The sequence below is a fragment of the Drosophila novamexicana genome, unplaced genomic scaffold (assembly GCF_003285875.2).
Source record: "Drosophila novamexicana strain 15010-1031.04,08,12 unplaced genomic scaffold, DnovRS2.1 tig00000308-arrow-arrow-pilon, whole genome shotgun sequence".
Classification (NCBI taxonomy): domain Eukaryota; kingdom Metazoa; phylum Arthropoda; class Insecta; order Diptera; family Drosophilidae; genus Drosophila; species Drosophila novamexicana.
In genome coordinates, this window is record NW_020824799.1 from 867,932 (window position 1) to 895,752 (window position 27,821).

General features: G+C 34.5%; 3 protein-coding genes across 5 annotated transcripts in view; 1 reads left to right on the forward strand and 2 right to left on the reverse strand.

Moving 5' to 3' along the window:
* LOC115759537 (chromatin-remodeling ATPase INO80) overlaps positions 1-27,821 on the forward strand; it is a 63,514-nt gene that overhangs the window by 8,980 nt on the left and 26,713 nt on the right. The gene's annotated exons all lie outside the window — the stretch shown is intronic.
* LOC115759540 (putative serine protease K12H4.7) lies at positions 23-1,741 on the reverse strand. Its single transcript, XM_030700495.1, has 6 exons — positions 1,501-1,741; positions 1,390-1,440; positions 1,089-1,321; positions 779-1,010; positions 546-721; positions 23-487 (listed from the first exon to the last, which is right to left on the reverse strand). The coding sequence occupies exons 1-6, from the start codon at positions 1,527-1,529 to the stop codon at positions 87-89; spliced, it is 1,122 nt and encodes a 373-aa protein (XP_030556355.1). The 5' UTR covers positions 1,530-1,741; the 3' UTR covers positions 23-86.
* LOC115759546 (thymus-specific serine protease) lies at positions 25,648-27,468 on the reverse strand. Its single transcript, XM_030700501.1, has 5 exons — positions 27,247-27,468; positions 27,007-27,188; positions 26,485-26,952; positions 26,264-26,430; positions 25,648-26,202 (listed from the first exon to the last, which is right to left on the reverse strand). Exons 1-5 carry the CDS (start codon positions 27,466-27,468, stop codon positions 25,805-25,807), a joined length of 1,437 nt encoding a protein of 478 aa, XP_030556361.1. The 3' UTR covers positions 25,648-25,804.

Below are 27,821 nucleotides of genomic sequence, written 5' to 3' on the forward strand. Positions count from 1 at the left end.
AATCAGTATTGCATCTCTAAGAAATATATATATATATATATATGTATATAACAATTAATGTAATGAAAAATTTAAAATATATAGAGTTAAGCAAGCCAATCGCGAACTAGTTTAGCCAATCGCTCCTTGGCGGCGCGAAGTCCAGGACTGTCCGTGGCACTGATTGAACCCGAGTCGGAACAGTGTGAGGCTTGGGGAATAATAGTGGCGTTTTGTGCCAGGCCAGCACCAACTTTGCTCCATGGATCCAATCCACCCTGAGTCATGTAAACGTTCTCGACAGCCGGATTCACACCGCCATACTTCTTGTTTGTGGCCCTGATATACCTTTCGATTCTCGCTGACGAGTAACCTGAGCCGAAAACATCGTGACAGGTGTCGGTGTACAGAGTGGCCGGGAAAGAAGATCCGAATGGTTGACTAGTGCTCCCAGAGGATTGAAACCAGCCAAATTCTCTGCATGTTTGATAGAACCAGGCAAGACCAGCTAAGAGAAGAAATGATTTACCTTACTTGGTCAATTTGTTATGCTAGTCTATACTCACAACCATCGTAGTTGTCCATTGACCATTTGTAATAGGCAACAGTTCCCTTATACCGCGTATTAACGCATGCTGGATAATTAAGACGCCACTGTACAAATTTAGATACTGCCACAGAATCGTCAGGATCAAAGCTTCGAAGAACGGAGCAATATTGGGCCAAGTCGTAGTTTTCGGGCCTACATAGATAGAATATGATAATATAGCAGGAAAATATTTGGATGTTTTATAGTTACTTTTGGTACTGGGCAATGCCAGCAAAAACATTTGCAATCGTGCTAAATATTTGCCACTGATCCTGCTCGTCGTTTTCATCAAAATCGTCACAAAGGTTTAAAATTTTCTTGGCCTCAGTGCCATTTCCGCTCGCAAACAATTGCTCATATTGGGACGTGGCATTATCGATAATGTTGTAGCAATAGTCTCCTCCCAGTTCTCTGTATGCTTTGCCAACAACTTTCATATAATCTGCAATAGAAGAGGCAGCGGAATTGTTATATACTCAACGTAGCAAGTATAAGGCAAATCTGGGGCTGGTATATTCACCTTTAAAGTCTACTTTGGCCTCTAATGGAGCACTGGACGCCCAACTGCCCACGATTACGTCGGGGTACAATAGCTTTAGCCAAACCGCCATAGTTGCAGAGTAAGAACAACCAGATATAACTACTTTCGAGTCCTTGTACTTGTCCTCCGTTTTGAGAACGTTGATAACATTAACCACATCGGCCAAAGCTTGTTCCACACTTTGATATTTGAGGTTGGCAGTTGACAAGGGTCTGAGGGTTGAATGAACAAAGTTGTTATGCGTCGCTGAGGTATTAGGAATAAAAGTCAGGAAATTTACTTAATTGGAATGCTTTCTCCGAAGAATCGATGTTCAGTGTAGACCAGTGAGCTGAAACAAAATAAGTTGTTCAGGACCATTGTCTTTCACAAAATGTTTGAAAAAACTTACATCGTACCACACTTCCTCATTTGATACATTAAAGTTGTCCAATTTCTGGCTGATCCAGCGGGTCTCTACATTTGCTCGCGTGGTGCCGACCTGCCCTGGTGGTGGTCCACGGTGAAGCTCTCTGAGTGTTTGTACAAATGCAGGTATTTCTACATCGTCCGAGTAAAGGGAGTCTCCGAGACTTGCTGTAAAAGCAAGAGTTATGAGCACTGAGAAAACTATTAGGATGTACTTCAGCATGATGGATAGTTCGCTGTTTTGCGAATAGTTCCCTACCTCAATACGCCGCCTATTTATTAAAAAAATTGGTCTGTCAGCGTGCTTTTGCTGATAACTGTTGATTAAAAGTAAATATTTACAAATAATTTGGTCTTAAGCTTCTATTTTATAACATTGATAAGTTTAAGTAGTTTCTGTGTCACGTTGTTTAACATTTCCCAAGTTCTTATGGACTTTATAACCTGGAACAGTTGTATTTTCATTATATTGATGGCTTATAACACTTTCGAAATCGATTGCCATTTAAAATCAGTACTGACTTATATTTGTAAAATCTTAATATTTGTTTTTGTTACTGCGCAAAATATTTTATACGTGCGCCATGACAGTAGATTTGTAGCTTTGTTGCTCATAGACTCAGGACCCAGATCCAGGACTCATTGAAAATTAAAATAATGTTTTGTGGTAATTGCATGGTAAAGCCTGAGAACCCAACCAGGCTTGGCAAAATATTACCTAAGCCAACTGTGTTGTAATAAAAATGTATGCTGTTTATACCCTGAACCCATTAAAAATGGGTTTGTATTGTATTGTATTTGTGCAAAATCCAAATGTATGTAACAGGCAGAAGGAAGCATCTCCGACCCCATAAAGTATATATATTCTTGATCAGCACCAATAGCCGAGTCGATCTAGCCATGTCCGTCTGTCTGTCTGTCCGCCCGTCGTAAGTTAAAATTTCCCAGCCCCAAATTCGGTCAAATCTCATCCGATTTCCATAAGGTTTGGCTTTTTGTTCATGGTTTGACCTCTAAATCAATTTGGCATCAAAAACTGGCAACAGTATTTTTGGTCAAAATACATGTACAAATTATACCCTCAAATATCCTATATAGACATAAGGCGAAATTTCCCATCCCCATAACTCGGTCAAATCTCGTCCGATTTTCATAAGGTTTGGCTTTTTGTTCATGGTTTGACCTCTAAATCAATTTGGCATCAAAACCTGGCAACCGTATTTTTGGTCAAAATACATGTAAAAATTATACCCTCAAATATCCTAACTAGACATAAGACAAAATTTCCCAGCACCATAATTCGGTCAAATCTCATCCGATTTTCATAAGGTTTGGCTTTTTGTTCATGGTTTGACCTCTAAATCAATTTGGCATCAAAACCTGGCAACCGTATTTTTGGTCAAAATACATGTAAAAATTATACTCTCAAATATCCTATATAGACATAATGCAAAATTTCCCAACCCCATAACTCGGTCAAATCTCATCCGATTTTTATAAGGTTTGACTTTTTGTTCATGGTTTGACCTCTAAATCAATTTGGCATCAAAAACTGGCAACAGTATTTTTTGTCAAAATTCGTGTAAAAATTGTACCCTCAAATTACTTATATAGACATAAGGCATAATTTCCCAGCCCCATAATTCGGTCAAATCTCATCCGATTTTCATAAGGTTTGGCTTTTTGTTCATGGTTTGACCTCTAAATCAATTTGGCATCAAAAACTGGCAACCGTATTTTTGGTCAAAATTCATGTAAAAATTGTACCCTCAAAATACTTATATAGACATAAGTCAAAATTTCCCAGCCCCATAACTGGGTCAACTCTCATCCGATTTTCATAAGGTTTGGCTTTTTGTTCATGGTTTGACCTCTAAATCAATTTGGCATCAAAAACTGGCAACAAATTTTTTTGGTCAAAATTCATGTAAAAATTGTACCCTCAATTACTTATATAGACATAAGTCAAAATTTCCCAGCCCCATAACTGGGTCAAATCTCATCCGATTTTCATAAGGTTTGGCTTTTTGTTAATGGTTTGACCTCTAAATCAATTTGGCATCAAAAACTGGCAACAAATTTTTTTGGTCAAAATTCATGTAAAAATTGTACCCTTAAAATACTTATATAGACATAAGTCAAAAATTCCCAGCCCCATATCTCGGTCAAATCTCATCCGATTTTCATAAGGTTTGGCTTTTTGTTCATGGTTTGACCTCTAAATCAATTTGGCATCAAAAACTGGCAACAAATTTTTTTGGTCAAAATACATGTAAAAATTAGACCCTCAAATATCCTATATAGACATAAGGCGAAATTTCCAAACCCCATAACTCGGTCAAATCTCATCCGATTTTCATAAGGTTTGGCTTTATGTTCATGGTTTGACCTCTAAATCAATTTGGCATCAAAAACTGGCAACAGTATTTTTGGTCAAAATTCATGTAAAAATTGTACCCTTAAAATTCTTATATAGACATAAGTCAAAATTTCCCAGCCCCATAACTGGGTCAAATCTCATCCGATTTTCATAAGGTTTGGCTTTTTGTTAATGGTTTGACCTCTAAATCAATTTGGCATCAAAAACTGGCAACAAATTTTTTTGGTCAAAATTTATGTAAAAATTGTACTCTTAAAATACTTATATAGACATAAGTCAAAATTTCCCAGCCCCATAACTGGGTCAAATCTCATCCGATTTTCATAAGGTTTGGCTTTTTGTTCATGGTTTGACCTCTAAATCAATTTGGCATCAAAAACTGGCAACAGTATTTTTGGTCAAAATTCATGTAAAAATTGCACCCTCAAATTAGTTATATAGACATAAGTCAAAAATTCCCAGCCCCATATCTCGGTCAAATCTCATCCGATTTTCATAAGGTTTGGCTTTTTGTTCATGGTTTGACCTCTAAATCAATTTGGCATCAAAAACTGGCAACAAATTTTTTTGGTCAAAATACATGTAAAAATTATACCCTCAAATATCCTATATAGACATAATGCAAAATTTCCCAACCCCATAACTCGGTCAAATCTCATCCGATTTTCATAAGGTTTGGCTTTATGTTCATGGTTTGACCTCTAAATCAATTTGGCATCAAAAACTGGCAACAAATTTTTTTGGTCAAAATTCATGTAAAAATTGTACCCTCAAAATACTTATATAGACATAAGTCAAAATTTCCCAGCCCCATAGCTGGGTCAACTCTCATCCGATTTTCATAAGGTTTGGCTTTATGTTCATGGTTTGACCTCTAAATCAATTTGGCATCAAAAACTGGCAACAAATTTTTTTGTTCAAAATACATGTAAAAATTATACCCTCAAATATCCTATATAGACATAAGTCAAAATTTCCCAGCCCCATAACTGGGTCAAATCTCATCCGATTTTCATAAGGTTTGGCTTTTTGTTCATGGTTTGACCTCTAAATCAATTTGGCATCAAAAACTGGCAACAAATTTTTTTGGTCAAAATACATGTAAAAATTGCACCCTCAAATTAGTTATATAGACATAAGTCAAAAATTCCCAGCCCCATATCTCGGTCAAATCTCATCCGATTTTCATAAGGTTTGGCTTTTTGTTCATGGTTTGACCTCTAAATCAATTTGGCATCAAAAACTGGCAACAAATTTTTTTGGTCAAAATACATGTAAAAATTATACCCTCAAATATCCTATATAGACATAATGCAAAATTTCCCAACCCCATAACTCGGTCAAATCTCATCCGATTTTCATAAGGTTTGGCTTTATGTTCATGGTTTGACCTCTAAATCAATTTGGCATCAAAAACTGGCAACAAATTTTTTTGGTCAAAATTCATGTAAAAATTGTACCCTCAAAATACTTATATAGACATAAGTCAAAATTTCCCAGCCCCATAGCTGGGTCAACTCTCATCCGATTTTCATAAGGTTTGGCTTTATGTTCATGGTTTGACCTCTAAATCAATTTGGCATCAAAAACTGGCAACAAATTTTTTTGTTCAAAATACATGTAAAAATTATACCCTCAAATATCCTATATAGACATAAGGCGAAATTTCCCAACCCCATAACTCGGTCAAATCTCATCCGATTTTCATAAGGTTTGGCTTTTTGTTAATGGTTTGACCTTTAAATCAATTTGGCATCAAAAACTGGCAACAAATTTTTTTGGTCAAAATACATGTAAAAATTATACCCTCAAATATCCTATATAGACATAAGGCGAAATTTCCCAACCCCATAACTCGGTCAAATCTCATCCGATTTTCATAAGGTTTAGCTTTATGTTCATGGTTTGACCTCTAAATCAATTTGGCATCAAAAACTGGCAACAAATTTTTTTGTTCAAAATACATGTAAAAATTATACCCTCAAATATCCTATATAGACATAAGGCGAAATTTCCCAACCCCATAACTCGGTCAAATCTCATCCGATTTTCATAAGGTTTGGCTTTATGTTCATGGTTTGACCTCTAAATCAATTTGGCATCAAAAACTGGCAACAGTATTTTTGGTCAAAATTCATGTAAAAATTGCACCCTCAAATTAGTTATATAGACATGAGTCAAAAATTCCCAGCCCCATAACTGGGTCAAATCTCATCCGATTTTCATAAGGTTTGGCTTTTTGTTAATGGTTTGACCTCTAAATCAATTTGGCATCAAAAACTGGCAACAAATTTTTTTGGTCAAAATTCATGTAAAAATTGTACCCTTAAAATACTTATATAGACATAAGTCAAAAATTCCCAGCCCCATAACTGGGTCAAATCTCATCCGATTTTCATAAGGTTTGGCTTTTTGTTAATGGTTTGACCTCTAAATCAATTTGGCATCAAAAACTGGCAACAAATTTTTTTGGTCAAAATACATGTAAAAATTATACCCTCAAATATCCTATATAGACATAAGGCGAAATTTCCCAACCCCATAACTCGGTCAAATCTCATCCGATTTTCATAAGGTTTGGCTTTATGTTCATGGTTTGACCTCTAAATCAATTTGGCATCAAAAACTGGCAACAGTATTTTTGGTCAAAATTCATGTAAAAATTGTACCCTCAATTACTTATATAGACATAAGTCAAAATTTCCCAGCCCCATAACTGGGTCAAATCTCATCCGATTTTCATAAGGTTTGGCTTTTTGTTAATGGTTTGACCTCTAAATCAATTTGGCATCAAAAACTGGCAACAAATTTTTTTGGTCAAAATTCATGTAAAAATTGTACCCTTAAAATACTTATATAGACATAAGTCAAAAATTCCCAGCCCCATATCTCGGTCAAATCTCATCCGATTTTCATAAGGTTTGGCTTTTTGTTCATGGTTTGACCTCTAAATCAATTTGGCATCAAAAACTGGCAACAAATTTTTTTGGTCAAAATACATGTAAAAATTATACCCTCAAATATCCTATATAGACATAAGGCGAAATTTCCAAACCCCATAACTCGGTCAAATCTCATCCGATTTTCATAAGGTTTGGCTTTATGTTCATGGTTTGACCTCTAAATCAATTTGGCATCAAAAACTGGCAACAGTATTTTTGGTCAAAATTCATGTAAAAATTGTACCCTTAAAATACTTATATAGACATAAGTCAAAATTTCCCAGCCCCATAACTGGGTCAAATCTCATCCGATTTTCATAAGGTTTGGCTTTTTGTTAATGGTTTGACCTCTAAATCAATTTGGCATCAAAAACTGGCAACAAATTTTTTTGGTCAAAATTTATGTAAAAATTGTACTCTTAAAATACTTATATAGACATAAGTCAAAAATTCCCAGCCCCATAACTGGGTCAAATCTCATCCGATTTTCATAAGGTTTGGCTTTTTGTTAATGGTTTGACCTCTAAATCAATTTGGCATCAAAAACTGGCAACAAATTTTTTTGGTCAAAATACATGTAAAAATTATACCCTCAAATATCCTATATAGACATAAGGCGAAATTTCCCAACCCCATAACTCGGTCAAATCTCATCCGATTTTCATAAGGTTTGGCTTTATGTTCATGGTTTGACCTCTAAATCAATTTGGCATCAAAAACTGGCAACAGTATTTTTGGTCAAAATTCATGTAAAAATTGTACCCTCAATTACTTATATAGACATAAGTCAAAATTTCCCAGCCCCATAACTGGGTCAAATCTCATCCGATTTTCATAAGGTTTGGCTTTTTGTTAATGGTTTGACCTCTAAATCAATTTGGCATCAAAAACTGGCAACAAATTTTTTTGGTCAAAATTCATGTAAAAATTGTACCCTTAAAATACTTATATAGACATAAGTCAAAAATTCCCAGCCCCATATCTCGGTCAAATCTCATCCGATTTTCATAAGGTTTGGCTTTTTGTTCATGGTTTGACCTCTAAATCAATTTGGCATCAAAAACTGGCAACAAATTTTTTTGGTCAAAATACATGTAAAAATTATACCCTCAAATATCCTATATAGACATAAGGCGAAATTTCCAAACCCCATAACTCGGTCAAATCTCATCCGATTTTCATAAGGTTTGGCTTTATGTTCATGGTTTGACCTCTAAATCAATTTGGCATCAAAAACTGGCAACAGTATTTTTGGTCAAAATTCATGTAAAAATTGTACCCTTAAAATACTTATATAGACATAAGTCAAAATTTCCCAGCCCCATAACTGGGTCAAATCTCATCCGATTTTCATAAGGTTTGGCTTTTTGTTAATGGTTTGACCTCTAAATCAATTTGGCATCAAAAACTGGCAACAAATTTTTTTGGTCAAAATTTATGTAAAAATTGTACTCTTAAAATACTTATATAGACATAAGTCAAAATTTCCCAGCCCCATAACTGGGTCAAATCTCATCCGATTTTCATAAGGTTTGGCTTTTTGTTCATGGTTTGACCTCTAAATCAATTTGGCATCAAAAACTGGCAACAGTATTTTTGGTCAAAGTTCATGTAAAAATTGCACCCTCAAATTAGTTATATAGACATAAGTCAAAAATTCCCAGCCCCATATCTCGGTCAAATCTCATCCGATTTTCATAAGGTTTGGCTTTTTGTTCATGGTTTGACCTCTAAATCAATTTGGCATCAAAAACTGGCAACAAATTTTTTTGGTCAAAATACATGTAAAAATTATACCCTCAAATATCCTATATAGACATAATGCAAAATTTCCCAACCCCATAACTCGGTCAAATCTCATCCGATTTTCATAAGGTTTGGCTTTATGTTCATGGTTTGACCTCTAAATCAATTTGGCATCAAAAACTGGCAACAAATTTTTTTGGTCAAAATTCATGTAAAAATTGTACCCTCAAAATACTTATATAGACATAAGTCAAAATTTCCCAGCCCCATAGCTGGGTCAACTCTCATCCGATTTTCATAAGGTTTGGCTTTATGTTCATGGTTTGACCTCTAAATCAATTTGGCATCAAAAACTGGCAACAAATTTTTTTGTTCAAAATACATGTAAAAATTATACCCTCAAATATCCTATATAGACATAAGTCAAAATTTCCCAGCCCCATAACTGGGTCAAATCTCATCCGATTTTCATAAGGTTTGGCTTTTTGTTCATGGTTTGACCTCTAAATCAATTTGGCATCAAAAACTGGCAACAAATTTTTTTGGTCAAAATACATGTAAAAATTGCACCCTCAAATTAGTTATATAGACATAAGTCAAAAATTCCCAGCCCCATATCTCGGTCAAATCTCATCCGATTTTCATAAGGTTTGGCTTTTTGTTCATGGTTTGACCTCTAAATCAATTTGGCATCAAAAACTGGCAACAAATTTTTTTGGTCAAAATACATGTAAAAATTATACCCTCAAATATCCTATATAGACATAATGCAAAATTTCCCAACCCCATAACTCGGTCAAATCTCATCCGATTTTCATAAGGTTTGGCTTTATGTTCATGGTTTGACCTCTAAATCAATTTGGCATCAAAAACTGGCAACAAATTTTTTTGGTCAAAATTCATGTAAAAATTGTACCCTCAAAATACTTATATAGACATAAGTCAAAATTTCCCAGCCCCATAGCTGGGTCAACTCTCATCCGATTTTCATAAGGTTTGGCTTTATGTTCATGGTTTGACCTCTAAATCAATTTGGCATCAAAAACTGGCAACAAATTTTTTTGTTCAAAATACATGTAAAAATTATACCCTCAAATATCCTATATAGACATAAGGCGAAATTTCCCAACCCCATAACTCGGTCAAATCTCATCCGATTTTCATAAGGTTTGGCTTTTTGTTAATGGTTTGACCTTTAAATCAATTTGGCATCAAAAACTGGCAACAAATTTTTTTGGTCAAAATACATGTAAAAATTATACCCTCAAATATCCTATATAGACATAAGGCGAAATTTCCCAACCCCATAACTCGGTCAAATCTCATCCGATTTTCATAAGGTTTAGCTTTATGTTCATGGTTTGACCTCTAAATCAATTTGGCATCAAAAACTGGCAACAAATTTTTTTGTTCAAAATACATGTAAAAATTATACCCTCAAATATCCTATATAGACATAAGGCGAAATTTCCCAACCCCATAACTCGGTCAAATCTCATCCGATTTTCATAAGGTTTGGCTTTATGTTCATGGTTTGACCTCTAAATCAATTTGGCATCAAAAACTGGCAACAGTATTTTTGGTCAAAATTCATGTAAAAATTGCACCCTCAAATTAGTTATATAGACATAAGTCAAAAATTCCCAGCCCCATAACTGGGTCAAATCTCATCCGATTTTCATAAGGTTTGGCTTTTTGTTAATGGTTTGACCTCTAAATCAATTTGGCATCAAAAACTGGCAACAAATTTTTTTGGTCAAAATTCATGTAAAAATTGTACCCTTAAAATACTTATATAGACATAAGTCAAAAATTCCCAGCCCCATAACTGGGTCAAATCTCATCCGATTTTCATAAGGTTTGGCTTTTTGTTAATGGTTTGACCTCTAAATCAATTTGGCATCAAAAACTGGCAACAAATTTTTTTGGTCAAAATACATGTAAAAATTATACCCTCAAATATCCTATATAGACATAAGGCGAAATTTCCCAACCCCATAACTCGGTCAAATCTCATCCGATTTTCATAAGGTTTGGCTTTATGTTCATGGTTTGACCTCTAAATCAATTTGGCATCAAAAACTGGCAACAGTATTTTTGGTCAAAATTCATGTAAAAATTGTACCCTCAATTACTTATATAGACATAAGTCAAAATTTCCCAGCCCCATAACTGGGTCAAATCTCATCCGATTTTCATAAGGTTTGGCTTTTTGTTAATGGTTTGACCTCTAAATCAATTTGGCATCAAAAACTGGCAACAAATTTTTTTGGTCAAAATTCATGTAAAAATTGTACCCTTAAAATACTTATATAGACATAAGTCAAAAATTCCCAGCCCCATATCTCGGTCAAATCTCATCCGATTTTCATAAGGTTTGGCTTTTTGTTCATGGTTTGACCTCTAAATCAATTTGGCATCAAAAACTGGCAACAAATTTTTTTGGTCAAAATACATGTAAAAATTATACCCTCAAATATCCTATATAGACATAAGGCGAAATTTCCAAACCCCATAACTCGGTCAAATCTCATCCGATTTTCATAAGGTTTGGCTTTATGTTCATGGTTTGACCTCTAAATCAATTTGGCATCAAAAACTGGCAACAGTATTTTTGGTCAAAATTCATGTAAAAATTGTACCCTTAAAATACTTATATAGACATAAGTCAAAATTTCCCAGCCCCATAACTGGGTCAAATCTCATCCGATTTTCATAAGGTTTGGCTTTTTGTTAATGGTTTGACCTCTAAATCAATTTGGCATCAAAAACTGGCAACAAATTTTTTTGGTCAAAATTTATGTAAAAATTGTACTCTTAAAATACTTATATAGACATAAGTCAAAAATTCCCAGCCCCATAACTGGGTCAAATCTCATCCGATTTTCATAAGGTTTGGCTTTTTGTTAATGGTTTGACCTCTAAATCAATTTGGCATCAAAAACTGGCAACAAATTTTTTTGGTCAAAATACATGTAAAAATTATACCCTCAAATATCCTATATAGACATAAGGCGAAATTTCCCAACCCCATAACTCGGTCAAATCTCATCCGATTTTCATAAGGTTTGGCTTTATGTTCATGGTTTGACCTCTAAATCAATTTGGCATCAAAAACTGGCAACAGTATTTTTGGTCAAAATTCATGTAAAAATTGTACCCTCAATTACTTATATAGACATAAGTCAAAATTTCCCAGCCCCATAACTGGGTCAAATCTCATCCGATTTTCATAAGGTTTGGCTTTTTGTTAATGGTTTGACCTCTAAATCAATTTGGCATCAAAAACTGGCAACAAATTTTTTTGGTCAAAATTCATGTAAAAATTGTACCCTTAAAATACTTATATAGACATAAGTCAAAAATTCCCAGCCCCATATCTCGGTCAAATCTCATCCGATTTTCATAAGGTTTGGCTTTTTGTTCATGGTTTGACCTCTAAATCAATTTGGCATCAAAAACTGGCAACAAATTTTTTTGGTCAAAATACATGTAAAAATTATACCCTCAAATATCCTATATAGACATAAGGCGAAATTTCCAAACCCCATAACTCGGTCAAATCTCATCCGATTTTCATAAGGTTTGGCTTTATGTTCATGGTTTGACCTCTAAATCAATTTGGCATCAAAAACTGGCAACAGTATTTTTGGTCAAAATTCATGTAAAAATTGTACCCTTAAAATACTTATATAGACATAAGTCAAAATTTCCCAGCCCCATAACTGGGTCAAATCTCATCCGATTTTCATAAGGTTTGGCTTTTTGTTAATGGTTTGACCTCTAAATCAATTTGGCATCAAAAACTGGCAACAAATTTTTTTGGTCAAAATTTATGTAAAAATTGTACTCTTAAAATACTTATATAGACATAAGTCAAAATTTCCCAGCCCCATAACTGGGTCAAATCTCATCCGATTTTCATAAGGTTTGGCTTTTTGTTCATGGTTTGACCTCTAAATCAATTTGGCATCAAAAACTGGCAACAGTATTTTTGGTCAAAGTTCATGTAAAAATTGCACCCTCAAATTAGTTATATAGACATAAGTCAAAAATTCCCAGCCCCATATCTCGGTCAAATCTCATCCGATTTTCATAAGGTTTGGCTTTTTGTTCATGGTTTGACCTCTAAATCAATTTGGCATCAAAAACTGGCAACAAATTTTTTTGGTCAAAATACATGTAAAAATTATACCCTCAAATATCCTATATAGACATAATGCAAAATTTCCCAACCCCATAACTCGGTCAAATCTCATCCGATTTTCATAAGGTTTGGCTTTATGTTCATGGTTTGACCTCTAAATCAATTTGGCATCAAAAACTGGCAACAAATTTTTTTGGTCAAAATTCATGTAAAAATTGTACCCTCAAAATACTTATATAGACATAAGTCAAAATTTCCCAGCCCCATAGCTGGGTCAACTCTCATCCGATTTTCATAAGGTTTGGCTTTATGTTCATGGTTTGACCTCTAAATCAATTTGGCATCAAAAACTGGCAACAAATTTTTTTGTTCAAAATACATGTAAAAATTATACCCTCAAATATCCTATATAGACATAAGTCAAAATTTCCCAGCCCCATAACTGGGTCAAATCTCATCCGATTTTCATAAGGTTTGGCTTTTTGTTCATGGTTTGACCTCTAAATCAATTTGGCATCAAAAACTGGCAACAAATTTTTTTGGTCAAAATACATGTAAAAATTGCACCCTCAAATTAGTTATATAGACATAAGTCAAAAATTCCCAGCCCCATATCTCGGTCAAATCTCATCCGATTTTCATAAGGTTTGGCTTTTTGTTCATGGTTTGACCTCTAAATCAATTTGGCATCAAAAACTGGCAACAAATTTTTTTGGTCAAAATACATGTAAAAATTATACCCTCAAATATCCTATATAGACATAATGCAAAATTTCCCAACCCCATAACTCGGTCAAATCTCATCCGATTTTCATAAGGTTTGGCTTTATGTTCATGGTTTGACCTCTAAATCAATTTGGCATCAAAAACTGGCAACAAATTTTTTTGGTCAAAATTCATGTAAAAATTGTACCCTCAAAATACTTATATAGACATAAGTCAAAATTTCCCAGCCCCATAGCTGGGTCAACTCTCATCCGATTTTCATAAGGTTTGGCTTTATGTTCATGGTTTGACCTCTAAATCAATTTGGCATCAAAAACTGGCAACAAATTTTTTTGTTCAAAATACATGTAAAAATTATACCCTCAAATATCCTATATAGACATAAGGCGAAATTTCCCAACCCCATAACTCGGTCAAATCTCATCCGATTTTCATAAGGTTTGGCTTTTTGTTAATGGTTTGACCTTTAAATCAATTTGGCATCAAAAACTGGCAACAAATTTTTTTGGTCAAAATACATGTAAAAATTATACCCTCAAATATCCTATATAGACATAAGGCGAAATTTCCCAACCCCATAACTCGGTCAAATCTCATCCGATTTTCATAAGGTTTAGCTTTATGTTCATGGTTTGACCTCTAAATCAATTTGGCATCAAAAACTGGCAACAAATTTTTTTGTTCAAAATACATGTAAAAATTATACCCTCAAATATCCTATATAGACATAAGGCGAAATTTCCCAACCCCATAACTCGGTCAAATCTCATCCGATTTTCATAAGGTTTGGCTTTATGTTCATGGTTTGACCTCTAAATCAATTTGGCATCAAAAACTGGCAACAGTATTTTTGGTCAAAATTCATGTAAAAATTGCACCCTCAAATTAGTTATATAGACATAAGTCAAAAATTCCCAGCCCCATAACTGGGTCAAATCTCATCCGATTTTCATAAGGTTTGGCTTTTTGTTAATGGTTTGACCTCTAAATCAATTTGGCATCAAAAACTGGCAACAAATTTTTTTGGTCAAAATTCATGTAAAAATTGTACCCTTAAAATACTTATATAGACATAAGTCAAAAATTCCCAGCCCCATAACTGGGTCAAATCTCATCCGATTTTCATAAGGTTTGGCTTTTTGTTAATGGTTTGACCTCTAAATCAATTTGGCATCAAAAACTGGCAACAAATTTTTTTGGTCAAAATACATGTAAAAATTATACCCTCAAATATCCTATATAGACATAAGGCGAAATTTCCCAACCCCATAACTCGGTCAAATCTCATCCGATTTTCATAAGGTTTGGCTTTATGTTCATGGTTTGACCTCTAAATCAATTTGGCATCAAAAACTGGCAACAGTATTTTTGGTCAAAATTCATGTAAAAATTGTACCCTCAATTACTTATATAGACATAAGTCAAAATTTCCCAGCCCCATAACTGGGTCAAATCTCATCCGATTTTCATAAGGTTTGGCTTTTTGTTAATGGTTTGACCTCTAAATCAATTTGGCATCAAAAACTGGCAACAAATTTTTTTGGTCAAAATTCATGTAAAAATTGTACCCTTAAAATACTTATATAGACATAAGTCAAAAATTCCCAGCCCCATATCTCGGTCAAATCTCATCCGATTTTCATAAGGTTTGGCTTTTTGTTCATGGTTTGACCTCTAAATCAATTTGGCATCAAAAACTGGCAACAAATTTTTTTGGTCAAAATACATGTAAAAATTATACCCTCAAATATCCTATATAGACATAAGGCGAAATTTCCAAACCCCATAACTCGGTCAAATCTCATCCGATTTTCATAAGGTTTGGCTTTATGTTCATGGTTTGACCTCTAAATCAATTTGGCATCAAAAACTGGCAACAGTATTTTTGGTCAAAATTCATGTAAAAATTGTACCCTTAAAATACTTATATAGACATAAGTCAAAATTTCCCAGCCCCATAACTGGGTCAAATCTCATCCGATTTTCATAAGGTTTGGCTTTTTGTTAATGGTTTGACCTCTAAATCAATTTGGCATCAAAAACTGGCAACAAATTTTTTTGGTCAAAATTTATGTAAAAATTGTACCCTTAAAATATTTATATATTCATAAGGTTTGGCTTTTTGTTCATGGTTTGACCTCTAAATCAATTTGGTATCAAAAACTGGCAACAGTATTTTTGGTCAAAATTCATGTAAAAATTGTACCCTCAATTACTTATATAGACATAAGTCAAAATTTCCCAGCCCCATAACTGGGTCAAATCTCATCCGATTTTCATAAGGTTTGGCTTTTTGTTAATGGTTTGACCTCTAAATCAATTTGGCATCAAAAACTGGCAACAAATTTTTTTGGTCAAAATTCATGTAAAAATTGTACCCTTAAAATACTTATATAGACATAAGTCAAAAATTCCCAGCCCCATATCTCGGTCAAATCTCATCCGATTTTCATAAGGTTTGGCTTTTTGTTCATGGTTTGACCTCTAAATCAATTTGGCATCAAAAACTGGCAACAAATTTTTTTGGTCAAAATACATGTAAAAATTATACCCTCAAATATCCTATATAGACATAAGGCGAAATTTCCAAACCCCATAACTCGGTCAAATCTCATCCGATTTTCATAAGGTTTGGCTTTATGTTCATGGTTTGACCTCTAAATCAATTTGGCATCAAAAACTGGCAACAGTATTTTTGGTCAAAATTCATGTAAAAATTGTACCCTTAAAATACTTATATAGACATAAGTCAAAATTTCCCAGCCCCATAACTGGGTCAAATCTCATCCGATTTTCATAAGGTTTGGCTTTTTGTTAATGGTTTGACCTCTAAATCAATTTGGCATCAAAAACTGGCAACAAATTTTTTTGGTCAAAATTTATGTAAAAATTGTACCCTTAAAATATTTATATATTCATAAGGTTTGGCTTTTTGTTCATGGTTTGACCTCTAAATCAATTTGGTATCAAAAACTGGCAACAGTATTTTTGGTCAAAATTCATGTAAAAATTGCACCCTCAAATTAGTTATATAGACATAAGTCAAAAATTCCCAGCCCCATATCTCGGTCAAATCTCATCCGATTTTCATAAGGTTTGGCTTTTTGTTCATGGTTTGACCTCTAAATCAATTTGGCATCAAAAACTGGCAACAAATTTTTTTGGTCAAAATACATGTAAAAATTATACCCTCAAATATCCTATATAGACATAATGCAAAATTTCCCAACCCCATAACTCGGTCAAATCTCATCCGATTTTCATAAGGTTTGGCTTTATGTTCATGGTTTGACCTCTAAATCAATTTGGCATCAAAAACTGGCAACAGTATTTTTGGTCAAAATTCATGTAAAAATTGCACCCTCAAATTAGTTATATAGACATAAGTCAAAATTTCCCAGCCCCATAGCTGGGTCAACTCTCATCCGATTTTCATAAGGTTTGGCTTTTTGTTCATGGTTTGACCTCTAAATCAATTTGGCATCAAAAACTGGCAACAAATTTTTTTGGTCAAAATACATGTAAAAATTATACCCTCAAATATCCTATATAGACATAAGGCGAAATTTCCCAACCCCATAACTCGGTCAAATCTCATCCGATTTTCATAAGGTTTGGCTTTTTGTTCATGGTTTGACCTCTAAATCAATTTGGCATCAAAAACTGGCAACAAATTTTTTTGGTCAAAATACATGTAAAAATTATACCCTCAAATATCCTATATAGACATAAGGCGAAATTTCCCAACCCCATAACTCGGTCAAATCTCATCCGATTTTCATAAGGTTTGGCTTTATGTTCATGGTTTGACCTCTAAATCAATTTGGCATCAAAAACTGGCAACAAATTTTTTTGTTCAAAATACATGTAAAAATTATACCCTCAAATATCCTATATAGACATAAGGCGAAATTTCCCAACCCCATAACTCGGTCAAATCTCATCCGATTTTCATAAGGTTTTGCTTTTTGTTAATGGTTTGACCTCTAAATCAATTTGGCATAAAAAACTGGCAACAAATTTTTTTGGTCAAAATACATGTAAAAATTATACCCTCAAATATCCTATATAGACATAAGGCGAAATTTCCCAACCCCATAACTCGGTCAAATCTCATCCGATTTTCATAAGGTTTGGCTTTATGTTCATGGTTTGACCTCTAAATCAATTTGGCATCAAAAACTGGCAACAAATTTTTTTGTTCAAAATACATGTAAAAATTATACCCTCAAATATCCTATATAGACATAAGGCGAAATTTCCCAACCCCATAACTCGGTCAAATCTCATCCGATTTTCATAAGGTTTGGCTTTATGTTCATGGTTTGACCTCTAAATCAATTTGGCATCAAAAACTGGCAACAGTATTTTTGGTCAAAATTCATGTAAAAATTGCACCCTCAAATTAGTTATATAGACATAAGTCAAAAATTCCCAGCCCCATAACTGGGTCAAATCTCATCCGATTTTCATAAGGTTTGGCTTTTTGTTAATGGTTTGACCTCTAAATCAATTTGGCATCAAAAACTGGCAACAAATTTTTTTGGTCAAAATTCATGTAAAAATTGTACCCTTAAAATACTTATATAGACATAAGTCAAAATTTCCCAGCCCCATAACTGGGTCAAATCTCATCCGATTTTCATAAGGTTTGGCTTTTTGTTCATGGTTTGACCTCTAAATCAATTTGGCATCAAAAACTGGCAACAGTATTTTTGGTCAAAATTCATGTAAAAATTGCACCCTCAAATTAGTTATATAGACATAAGTCAAAAATTCCCAGCCCCATATCTCGGTCAAATCTCATCCGATTTTCATAAGGTTTGGCTTTTTGTTAATGGTTTGACCTCTAAATCAATTTGGCATCAAAAACTGGCAACAAATTTTTTTGGTCAAAATACATGTAAAAATTATACCCTCAAATATCCTATATAGACATAAGTCAAAATTTCCCAGCCTCATAACTGGGTCAAATCTCATCCGATTTTCATAAGGTTTGGCTTTTTGTTCATGGTTTGACCTCTAAATCAATTTGGCATCAAAAACTGGCAACAAATTTTTTTGGTCAAAGTTCATGTAAAAATTGTACCCTCAAATTACTTATATAGACATAAGTCAAAATTTCCCAGCCCCATAACTCACTCAAATCTCATCCGATTTTCATAAGGTTTGGCTTTTTGTTCATGGTTTGACCTCTAAATCAATTTGGCATCAAAAACTGGCAACAAATTTTTTTGGTCAAAATACATGTAAAAATTATACCCTCAAATATCCTATATAGACATAATGCAAAATTTCCCAACCCCATAACTCGGTCAAATCTCATCCGATTTTCATAAGGTTTGGCTTTTTGTTCATGGTTTGACCTCTAAATCAATTTGGCATCAAAAACTGGCAACAAATTTTTTTGGTCAAAATACATGTAAAAATTATACCCTCAAATGTCCTATATAGACATAAGGCGAAATTTCCCAACCCCATAACTCGGTCAAATCTCATCCGATTTTCATAAGGTTTGGCTTTATGTTCATGGTTTGACCTCTAAATCAATTTGGCATCAAAAACTGGCAACAGTATTTTTGGTCAAAATTCATGTAAAAATTGTACCCTCAATTACTTATATAGACATAAGTCAAAATTTCCCAGCCCCATAACTGGGTCAAATCTCATCCGATTTTCATAAGGTTTGGCTTTTTGTTCATGGTTTGACCTCTAAATCAATTTGGCATCAAAAACTGGCAACAAATTTTTTTGGTCAAAGTTCATGTAAAAATTGTACCCTCAAATTACTTATATAGACATAAGTCAAAATTTCCCAGCCCCATAACTCACTCAAATCTCATCCGATTTTCATAAGGTTTGGCTTTTTGTTCATGGTTTGACCTCTAAATCAATTTGGCATCAAAAACTGGCAACAAATTTTTTTGGTCAAATTTCATGTAAAAATTGTAAATTACTTATATAGACATAAGTCAAAATTTCCCAGCCCCATAACTGGGTCAAATCTCATCCGATTTTCATAAGGTTTGGCTTTTTGTTCATGGTTTGACCTCTAAATCAATTTGGCATCAAAAACTGGCAACAAATTTTTTTGGTCAAAGTTCATGTAAAAATTGTACCCTCAAATTACTTATATAGACATAAGTCAAAATTTCCCAGCCCCATAACTCACTCAAATCTCATCCGATTTTCATAAGGTTTGGCTTTTTGTTCATGGTTTGACCTCTAAATCAATTTGGCATCAAAAACTGGCATTAAATTTTTTTGGTCAAAATTTATGTAAAAATTGTACCCTTAAAATACTTATATAGACATAAGTCAAAATTTCCCAGCCCCATAACTGGGTCAAATCTCATCCGATTTTCATAAGGTTTGGCTTTTTGTTAATGGTTTGACCTCTAAATCAATTTGGCATCAAAAACTGGCAACAGTATTTTTGGTCAAAATTCATGTAAAAATTGTACCCTCAAATTACTTATATAGACATAAGTCAAAATTTCCCAGCCCCATAACTGGGTCAACTCTCATCCGATTTTCATAAGGTTTGGCTTTTTGTTCATGGTTTGACCTCTAAATCAATTTGGCATCAAAAACTGGCAACAAATTTTTTTGGTCAAAATACATGTAAAAATTATACCCTCAAATATCCTATATAGACATAATGCAAAATTTCCCAACCCCATAACTCGGTCAAATCTCATCCGATTTTCATAAGGTTTGGCTTTTTGTGCATGGTTTGACCTCTAAATCAATTTGGCATCAAAAACTGGCAACAACTTTTTTTGGTCAAAGTTCATGTAAAAATTGTACCCTCAAATTACTTATATAGACATAAGTCAAAATTTCCCAGCCCCATAACTGGGTCAAATCTCATCCGATTTTCATAAGGTTTGGCTTTTTGTTAATGGTTTGACCTCTAAATCAATTTGGCATCAAAAACTGGCAACAGTATTTTTGGTCAAAATTCATGTAAAAATTGCACCCTCAAATTAGTTATATAGACATAAGTCAAAAATTCCAAGCCCCATATCTCGGTAAAATCTCATCCGATTTTCATAAGGTTTGGCTTTTTGTTCATGGTTTGACCTCTAAATCAATTTGGCATCAAAAACTGGCAACAAATTTTTTTGGTCAAAATTCATGTAAAAATTGTACCCTCAAAATATTTATATAGACATAAGTCAAAATTTCCCAGCCCCATAACTAGGTCAAATCTCATCCGATTTTCATAAGGTTTGGCTTTTTGTTAATGGTTTGACCTCCAAATAAATTTGGCATCAAAAACTGGCAACAGTATTTTTGGTCAAAATTCATGTACAAATTGTACCCCCAAATTACTTATATAGACATAAGTCAAAATTTCCCAGCCCCATAGCTGGGTCAACTCTCATCCGATTTTCATAAGGTTTGGCTTTTTGTTCATGGTTTGACCTCTAAATCAATTTGGCAACAAAAACTGGCAACAGTATTTTTGGTCAAAATTCATGTAAAAATTGTACCCTCAATTACTTATATAGACATAAGTCAAAATTTCCCAGCCCCATAACTGGGTCAAATCTCATTCGATTTTCATAAGGTTTGGCTTTTTGTTCATGGTTTGACCTCTAAATCAATTTGGCATCAAAAACTGGCAACAAATTTTTTTGGTCAAAGTTCAAGTAAAAATTGTACCCTCAAATTACTTATATAGACATAAGTCAAAATTTCCCAGCCCCATAACTCGGTCAAATCTCATCCGATTTTCATAAGGTTTGGCTTTTTGTTAATGGTTTGACCTCCAAATAAATTTGGCATCAAAAACTGGCAACAGTATTTTTGGTCAAAATTCATGTAAAAATTGTACCCCCAAATTACTTATATAGACATAAGTCAAAATTTCCCAGCCCCATAGCTGGGTCAACTCTCATCCGATTTTCATAAGGTTTGGCTTTTTGTTCATGGTTTGACCTCTAAATCAATTTGGCAACAAAAACTGGCAACAGTATTTTTGGTCAAAATTCATGTAAAAATTGTACCCTCAATTACTTATATAGACATAAGTCAAAATTTCCCAGCCCCATAACTCGCTCAAATCTCATCCGATTTTCATAAGGTTTGGCTTTTTGTTCATGGTTTGACCTCTAAATCAATTTGGCATCAAAAACTGGCAACAAATTTTTTTGGTCAAAATACATGTAAAAATTATACCCTCAAATATCCTATATAGACATAATGCAAAATTTCCCAACCCCATAACTCGGTCAAATCTCATCCGATTTTCATAAGGTTTGGCTTTTTGTTCATGGTTTGACCTCTAAATCAATTTGGCAACAAAAACTGGCAACAGTATTTTTGGTCAAAATTCATGTAAAAATTGTACCCTCAATTACTTATATAGACATAAGTCAAAATTTCCCAGCCCCATAACTGGGTCAAATCTCATTCGATTTTCATAAGGTTTGGCTTTTTGTTCATGGTTTGACCTCTAAATCAATTTGGCATCAAAAACTGGCAACAAATTTTTTTGGTCAAAGTTCAAGTAAAAATTGTACCCTCAAATTACTTATATAGACATAAGTCAAAATTTCCCAGCCCCATAACTGGGTCAAATCTCATCCGATTTTCATAAGGTTTGGCTTTTTGTTAATGGTTTAATCTCTAAATCAATTTGGTATCAAAAACTGGCAACAGTATTTTTGGTCAAAATTCATGTAAAAATTGCGCCCTCAAATTAGTTATATAGACATAAGTCAAAAATTCCCAGCCCCATATCTCGGTCAAATCTCATCCGATTTTCATAAGGTTTGGCTTTTTGTTCATGGTTTGACCTCTAAATCAATTTGGCATCAAAAACTGGCAACAGTATTTTTGGTCAAAATTCATGTAAAAATTGTACCCTCAATTACTTATATAGACATAAGTCAAAATTTCCCAGCCCCATAACTGGATCAAATCTCATCCGATTTTCATAAGGTTTGGCTTTTTGTTCATGGTTTGACCTCTAAATCAATTTGGCATCAAAAACTGGTAACAAATTTTTTTGGTCAAAATTCATGTAAAAATTGTTCCCTCAATTACTTATATAGACATAAGTCAAAATTTCCCAGCCCCATAACTGGATCAAATCTCATCCGATTTTCATAAGGTTTGGCTTTTTGTTCATGGTTTGACCTCTTAATCAATTTGGCATCAAAAACTGGCTACAAATTTTTTTGGTCAAAATTCATGTAAAAATTGTACCCTCAAAATACTTATATAGACATAAGTCAAAATTTCCCAGCCCCATAGCTGGGTCAAATCTCATCCGATTTTCATAAGTTTGGCTTTTTGTTAATGGTTTAACCTCTAAATCAATTTGGCATCAAAAACTGGCAACAGTATTTTTGGTCAAAATGCATGTAAAAATTGCGCCCTCAAATTAGTTATATAGACGTAAGTCAAAAATTCCCAGCCCCATATCTCGGTCAAATCTCATCCGATTTTCAAAAGGGTTGGCTTTTTGTTAATGGTTTGACCTCTAAATCAATTTGGCATCAAAAACTGGCAACAAATTTTTTTGGTCAAAATACATGTAAAAATTATACCCTCAAATATCCTATATAGACATATTGCAAAATTTCCCAACCCCATAACTCGGTCAAATCTCATCCGATTTTCATAAGGTTTGGCTTTTTGTTCACGGTTTGACCTCTAAATCAATTTGGCATCAAAAACTGGCAACAAATTTTTTTGGTCAAAATACATGTAAAAATTATACCCTCAAATATCCTATATAGACATAAGGCGAAATTTCCCAACCCCAGAACTCGATCAAATCTCATCCGATTTTCAAAAGGGTTGGCTTTTTGTTAATGGTTTGACCTCTAAATCAATTTGGCATCAAAAACTGGCAACAAATTTTTTTGGTCAAAATACATGTAAAAATTATACCCTCAAATATCCTATATAGACATATTGCAAAATTTCCCAACCCCATAACTCGGTCAAATCTCATCCGATTTTCATAACGTTTGGCTTTTTGTTCATGGTTTGAACTCTAAATCAATTTGGCATCAAAAACTGGCAACAGTATTTTTGGTCAAAATTCATGTAAAAATTGTACCCTCAAATTACTTATATAAACATAAGTCAAAATTTCCCAGCCCCATAACTCGCTCAAATCTCATCCGATTTTCATAAGGTTTGGCTTTTTGTTCATGGTTTGACCTCTAAATCAATTTGGCATCAAAAACTGGCAACACATTTTTTTGGTCAAAATTCATGTAAAAATTGTACCCTCAAAATACTTATATAGACATAAGGCGAAATTTCCCAACCCCATAACTCGGTCAAATCTCATCCGATTTTCATAAGGTTTGGCTTTTTGTTCATGGTTTGACCTCTAAATCAATTTGGCATCAAAAACTGGCAACAGTATTTTTGGTCAAAATTCATGTAATAATTGTACCCTCAAAATACTTATATAGACATGTCAAAATTTCCCAGCCCCATAACTGGGTCAACTCTCATCCGATTTTCATAAGGTTTGGCTTTTTGTTCATGGGTCAAATCTTATCCGATTTTCATAAGGTTTGGCTTTTTGTTCATGGTTTGACCTCTAAATCAATTTGGCATCAAAAACTGGCAACAGTATTTTTGGTCAAAATTCATGTAAAAATTGTACCCTCCAAATACTTATATAGACATGTCAATATTTCCCAGCCTTATAACTGGGTCAACTCTCATCCGATTTCCATAAGGTTTGGCTTTTTGTTCATGGTTTGACCTCTAAATCAATTTGGCATCAAAAACTGGCAACAGTATTTTTGGTCAAAATTCAAGTAAAAATTGTACCCTCAATTACTTATATAGACATAAGTCAAAATTTCCCAGCCCCATAACTGGGTCAAATCTTATCCGATTTTCATAAGGTTTGGCTTTTTGTTCATGGGTCAAATCTTATCCGATTTTCAGAAGGTTTGGCTTTTTGTTCATGGTTTGACCTCTAAATCAATTTGGCATCAAAAACTGGCAACAGTATTTTTGGTCAAAATTCATGTAAAAATTTTACCCTCAAATTACTTATATAGACATAAGTCAAAATTTCCCAGCCCCATAACTGGGTCAAATCTCATCCGATTTTCATTAGGGTTGGATTTTTGTTCATGGTTTGACCTCTAAATCAATTTGGCATCAAAAACTGGCAACCGTATTTTTGGTCAAAATACATGTAAAAATTATACCCTCAAATATCCTATATAGACATAAGGCGAAATTTCCCAACCCCATAACTCGGTCAAATCTCATCCGATTTTCATAAGGTTTGGCTTTTTGTTCATGGTTTGACCTCTTAATCAATTTGGCATCAAAATCTGGCAACAGTATTTGTGGTCAAAATTCATGTAAAAATTATACCCTCAAATATCCTAACTAGACATAAGTCAAAATTTCCCAGCCCCATAATTCGGCCAAATATCATCCGATTTTCATAAGGTTTGGCTTTTTGTTCATGGTTTGACCTCTAAATCAATTTGTCATCAAAAACGGGCAACACATTTTTTTGGTCAAAATTCATGTAAAAATTGTACCCTCAAATTACTTATATAGACATAAGTCAAAAATTCCCAGCCCCATATCTCGGTCAAATCTCATCCGATTTGCATAATGTTTGGCTTTTTGTTCATGGTTTGACCTCTAAATCAATTTGGCATCAAAAACTGGCAACCGTATTTTTGATCAAAATACATGTAAAAATTATACCCTCAAATATCCTATATAGACATAAGGCGAAATTTCCCAACCCCATAACTGGGTCAAATCTCATCCGATTTTCATAAGGTTTGGCTTTTTGTTCGTGGTTTGACCTCTTAATCAATTTGGCATCAAAATCTGGCAATAGTATTTATGGTCAAAATTCATGTAAAAATTATACCCTCAAATATCCTAACTAGAAATAAGTCAAAATTACACAGCCCCATAATTCGGCCAAATATCATCCGATTTTCATAAGGTTTGGCTTTTTGTTCATGACTTGACCTCTAAATCAATTTGGCATCAAAATCTGGCAACAGTATTTTTGGTCAAAATTCATGTAAAAATTTGTGCAGTTTGTGATAGTACATTCTTCCTCTAACTTCGCCTTCTTCCATTTCTCCCATTTAGGAAATTTTGACTATTTTTACAACCTCGTTAAATTGAGCAATGGTTTTAAGTAATTTGTAGGATCTACAAAGTTTATTTGTAGTTTAACCCTAATCAATTTGCAAAATTTAGATATTCGTTAATAAAAATATACACATATGTCATTGCCCAAGTATTTAAACGTTTGGGCTTAAAATGTTATTTCTGTGCCATGATAGAGATGGAAATGTTAGAACGATATTTAAAGTTAGGCCAACCATTCGCGAACTAGTTCAGCAATACGTTCCTTGGAAGCCCGCATTTCTGCGCTGTCACTTGAGCTGATAGAATCGAAGTCCGTACAGTGGGAGGCTTTTGTAATAACCGTGGCACCCTCTGCAACACCATGACCCATGGCACTCCAAGGGTCCAGTTCTCCGTGTGTCATATAGACGTTCTCAACGTTCGGTTCCAGGCCGCCAAAGTCCTCATTGGTTTGGGCGATATTGCTTTCGACCTGTTCGTTTCCGAACTTGGAGCTGAAGACATCTTTGCACAATTCAATGTTGAACGTGGCAGGGAATTTGTTGCCAAAGGGCTGATTATTTGATCGCGATGACTGATACCAGCCGTACTCGTTACAGGTCTGATAAAACCAGGGTCGAGCTATTAAACACAAAGAGTTCCAATAAATTAAAGCAACGCGGGTAAAAGCTTTATAACTTACACGAGTCAAAGTTCTCAATGCCCCACAGATAATACTCAACGGTTTCTTGATATCGCGCATCGATGCAGCTTGGATAATTCCAGGCCCAATAGGCAAAGTTAGCTATGGCTGTGGCATTATCGTCAAAGCTCAGCAGAAAGTCACAATAATACTCGATATCGCCCGGGCTACAATAAATTGAATGTAAGTCCTGAATGCTTTTGATCAAATGGCTGACTTACCTTTGTGTCTGAGCTACATTCGCAAAGATGTTCGAAATGCTGCCGAATAAGTTCCACATATCCAGATCATTTTCGTGATCAAAACTGCTGCATAAACGCAACATGGCACGTGCTTCTGCTGCGCGTTTGTTGTCAAACATGTACTCCAGCTCGGCAATACCATTCTGAATGCGATCGTAGCACTTCTGACCACCCAGCTCAAGGAACGCTCTGCCTGTCACCTCTTTGTATTCATAGAAATCAACCTTGGCAAGCAGCGGTGCGCTGGAAGCCCAGCCACCCACCACCAACTCGGGATAGAGCCGTTTGAACCAAACGACCATTGTGGCTGAGTAGGAGCCACCGGCTAGCAGCACCTTCGAGTTGGTAAGCTGTGCATTTTCCGATTTGAAAGTTTCAATAAAACGGGCCACATCGGCGAGCGCCTGCTTGACATGCAAATACTGTAGGTTGTCCAATGACATTGTCCTGTTGGCAATTGATTTTGTATAGAAGATAATCCGATATTGCATAAACACCTACTCTGTGGGCACACTTTCTCCATAATAACGATGCTCAGTGTAGATCAGCACGCCGTTGTGCTCCTTGGCCATGTCATACCAATGACCCTGTTGTATCATCCCTGGGCTGGCCTCCCATTCTCCACCCAAAAAGATGAATATGGGGCTGCCATCAGTTTGGAATTCATCGTTTAGGAAATATCGCTGAAAAACACGGAAATATTTGAGATATGTGCCTTGAGTTTTCTGCTAGTACTCATACCATTTCGTATGTCTTCGTATTGCTTTCATCGAAGTGGTCAAGTGGTTGTGTAATCCATTTTTCCTCCGCGGTGTCTGCCCGTGTCATTGTCCGCTGAGGCGGGCCACGATGCAGCTCTTTTAGAGTTTTAACAAAAACGGGCACATCTTTCTTCAATTTCAGGCTATGTGCCTGGCTAGCCAAAGCCAATATCGCAAGGCTAACCAACTGAAGCAGCAGCATGTTTGTAAATGAAATTCCCAATTGACCAACGTTCCGCTTTTATGTAATCAAAGTGCAATTCAGTTTTCAATAATTTGCGATCAAGATAGAAGGTCATAAAACTAAAGTTGATAAGCTTTTGGAGTGGAATTTCAATAGAATCTTGTGATAAGACGGGATTTTCAGCAACCCAACCCGTATGTCGATTTATGATGTCCATTGACTGCTATAAGTATTCCGCACATTTTACATGTATTTCATAGGTTGCCAGCCCAATTATCCGTATAACTGATCTCAACAAAATCTATGCTACGATCTGGTAATCCCATTTGGTAAATATGCTTGACCAGTAGTTGTTTAATTAATATTGGAAC

Coding starts and splice junctions, on each gene's coding strand:
- LOC115759540 (XM_030700495.1), bottom strand. CDS start 1,529: ATGTATCAAATGAGGAAGTGTGGTACGAT. Junction 1,441..1,500: donor ATGAGGAAGTGTGGTACGAT/GTAAGTTTTTTC, acceptor ATTTTGTTTCAG/CTCACTGGTCTACACTGAAC. Junction 722..778: donor GGCATTGCCCAGTACCAAAA/GTAACTATAAAA, acceptor CTATCTATGTAG/GCCCGAAAACTACGACTTGG.
- LOC115759546 (XM_030700501.1), bottom strand. CDS start 27,468: ATGCTGCTGCTTCAGTTGGTTAGCCTTGCGATATTGGCTTTGGCTAGC. Junction 26,953..27,006: donor GGAGAAAGTGTGCCCACAGA/GTAGGTGTTTAT, acceptor AATTGCCAACAG/GACAATGTCATTGGACAACC. Junction 26,203..26,263: donor CATTGAGAACTTTGACTCGT/GTAAGTTATAAA, acceptor TGTGTTTAATAG/CTCGACCCTGGTTTTATCAG.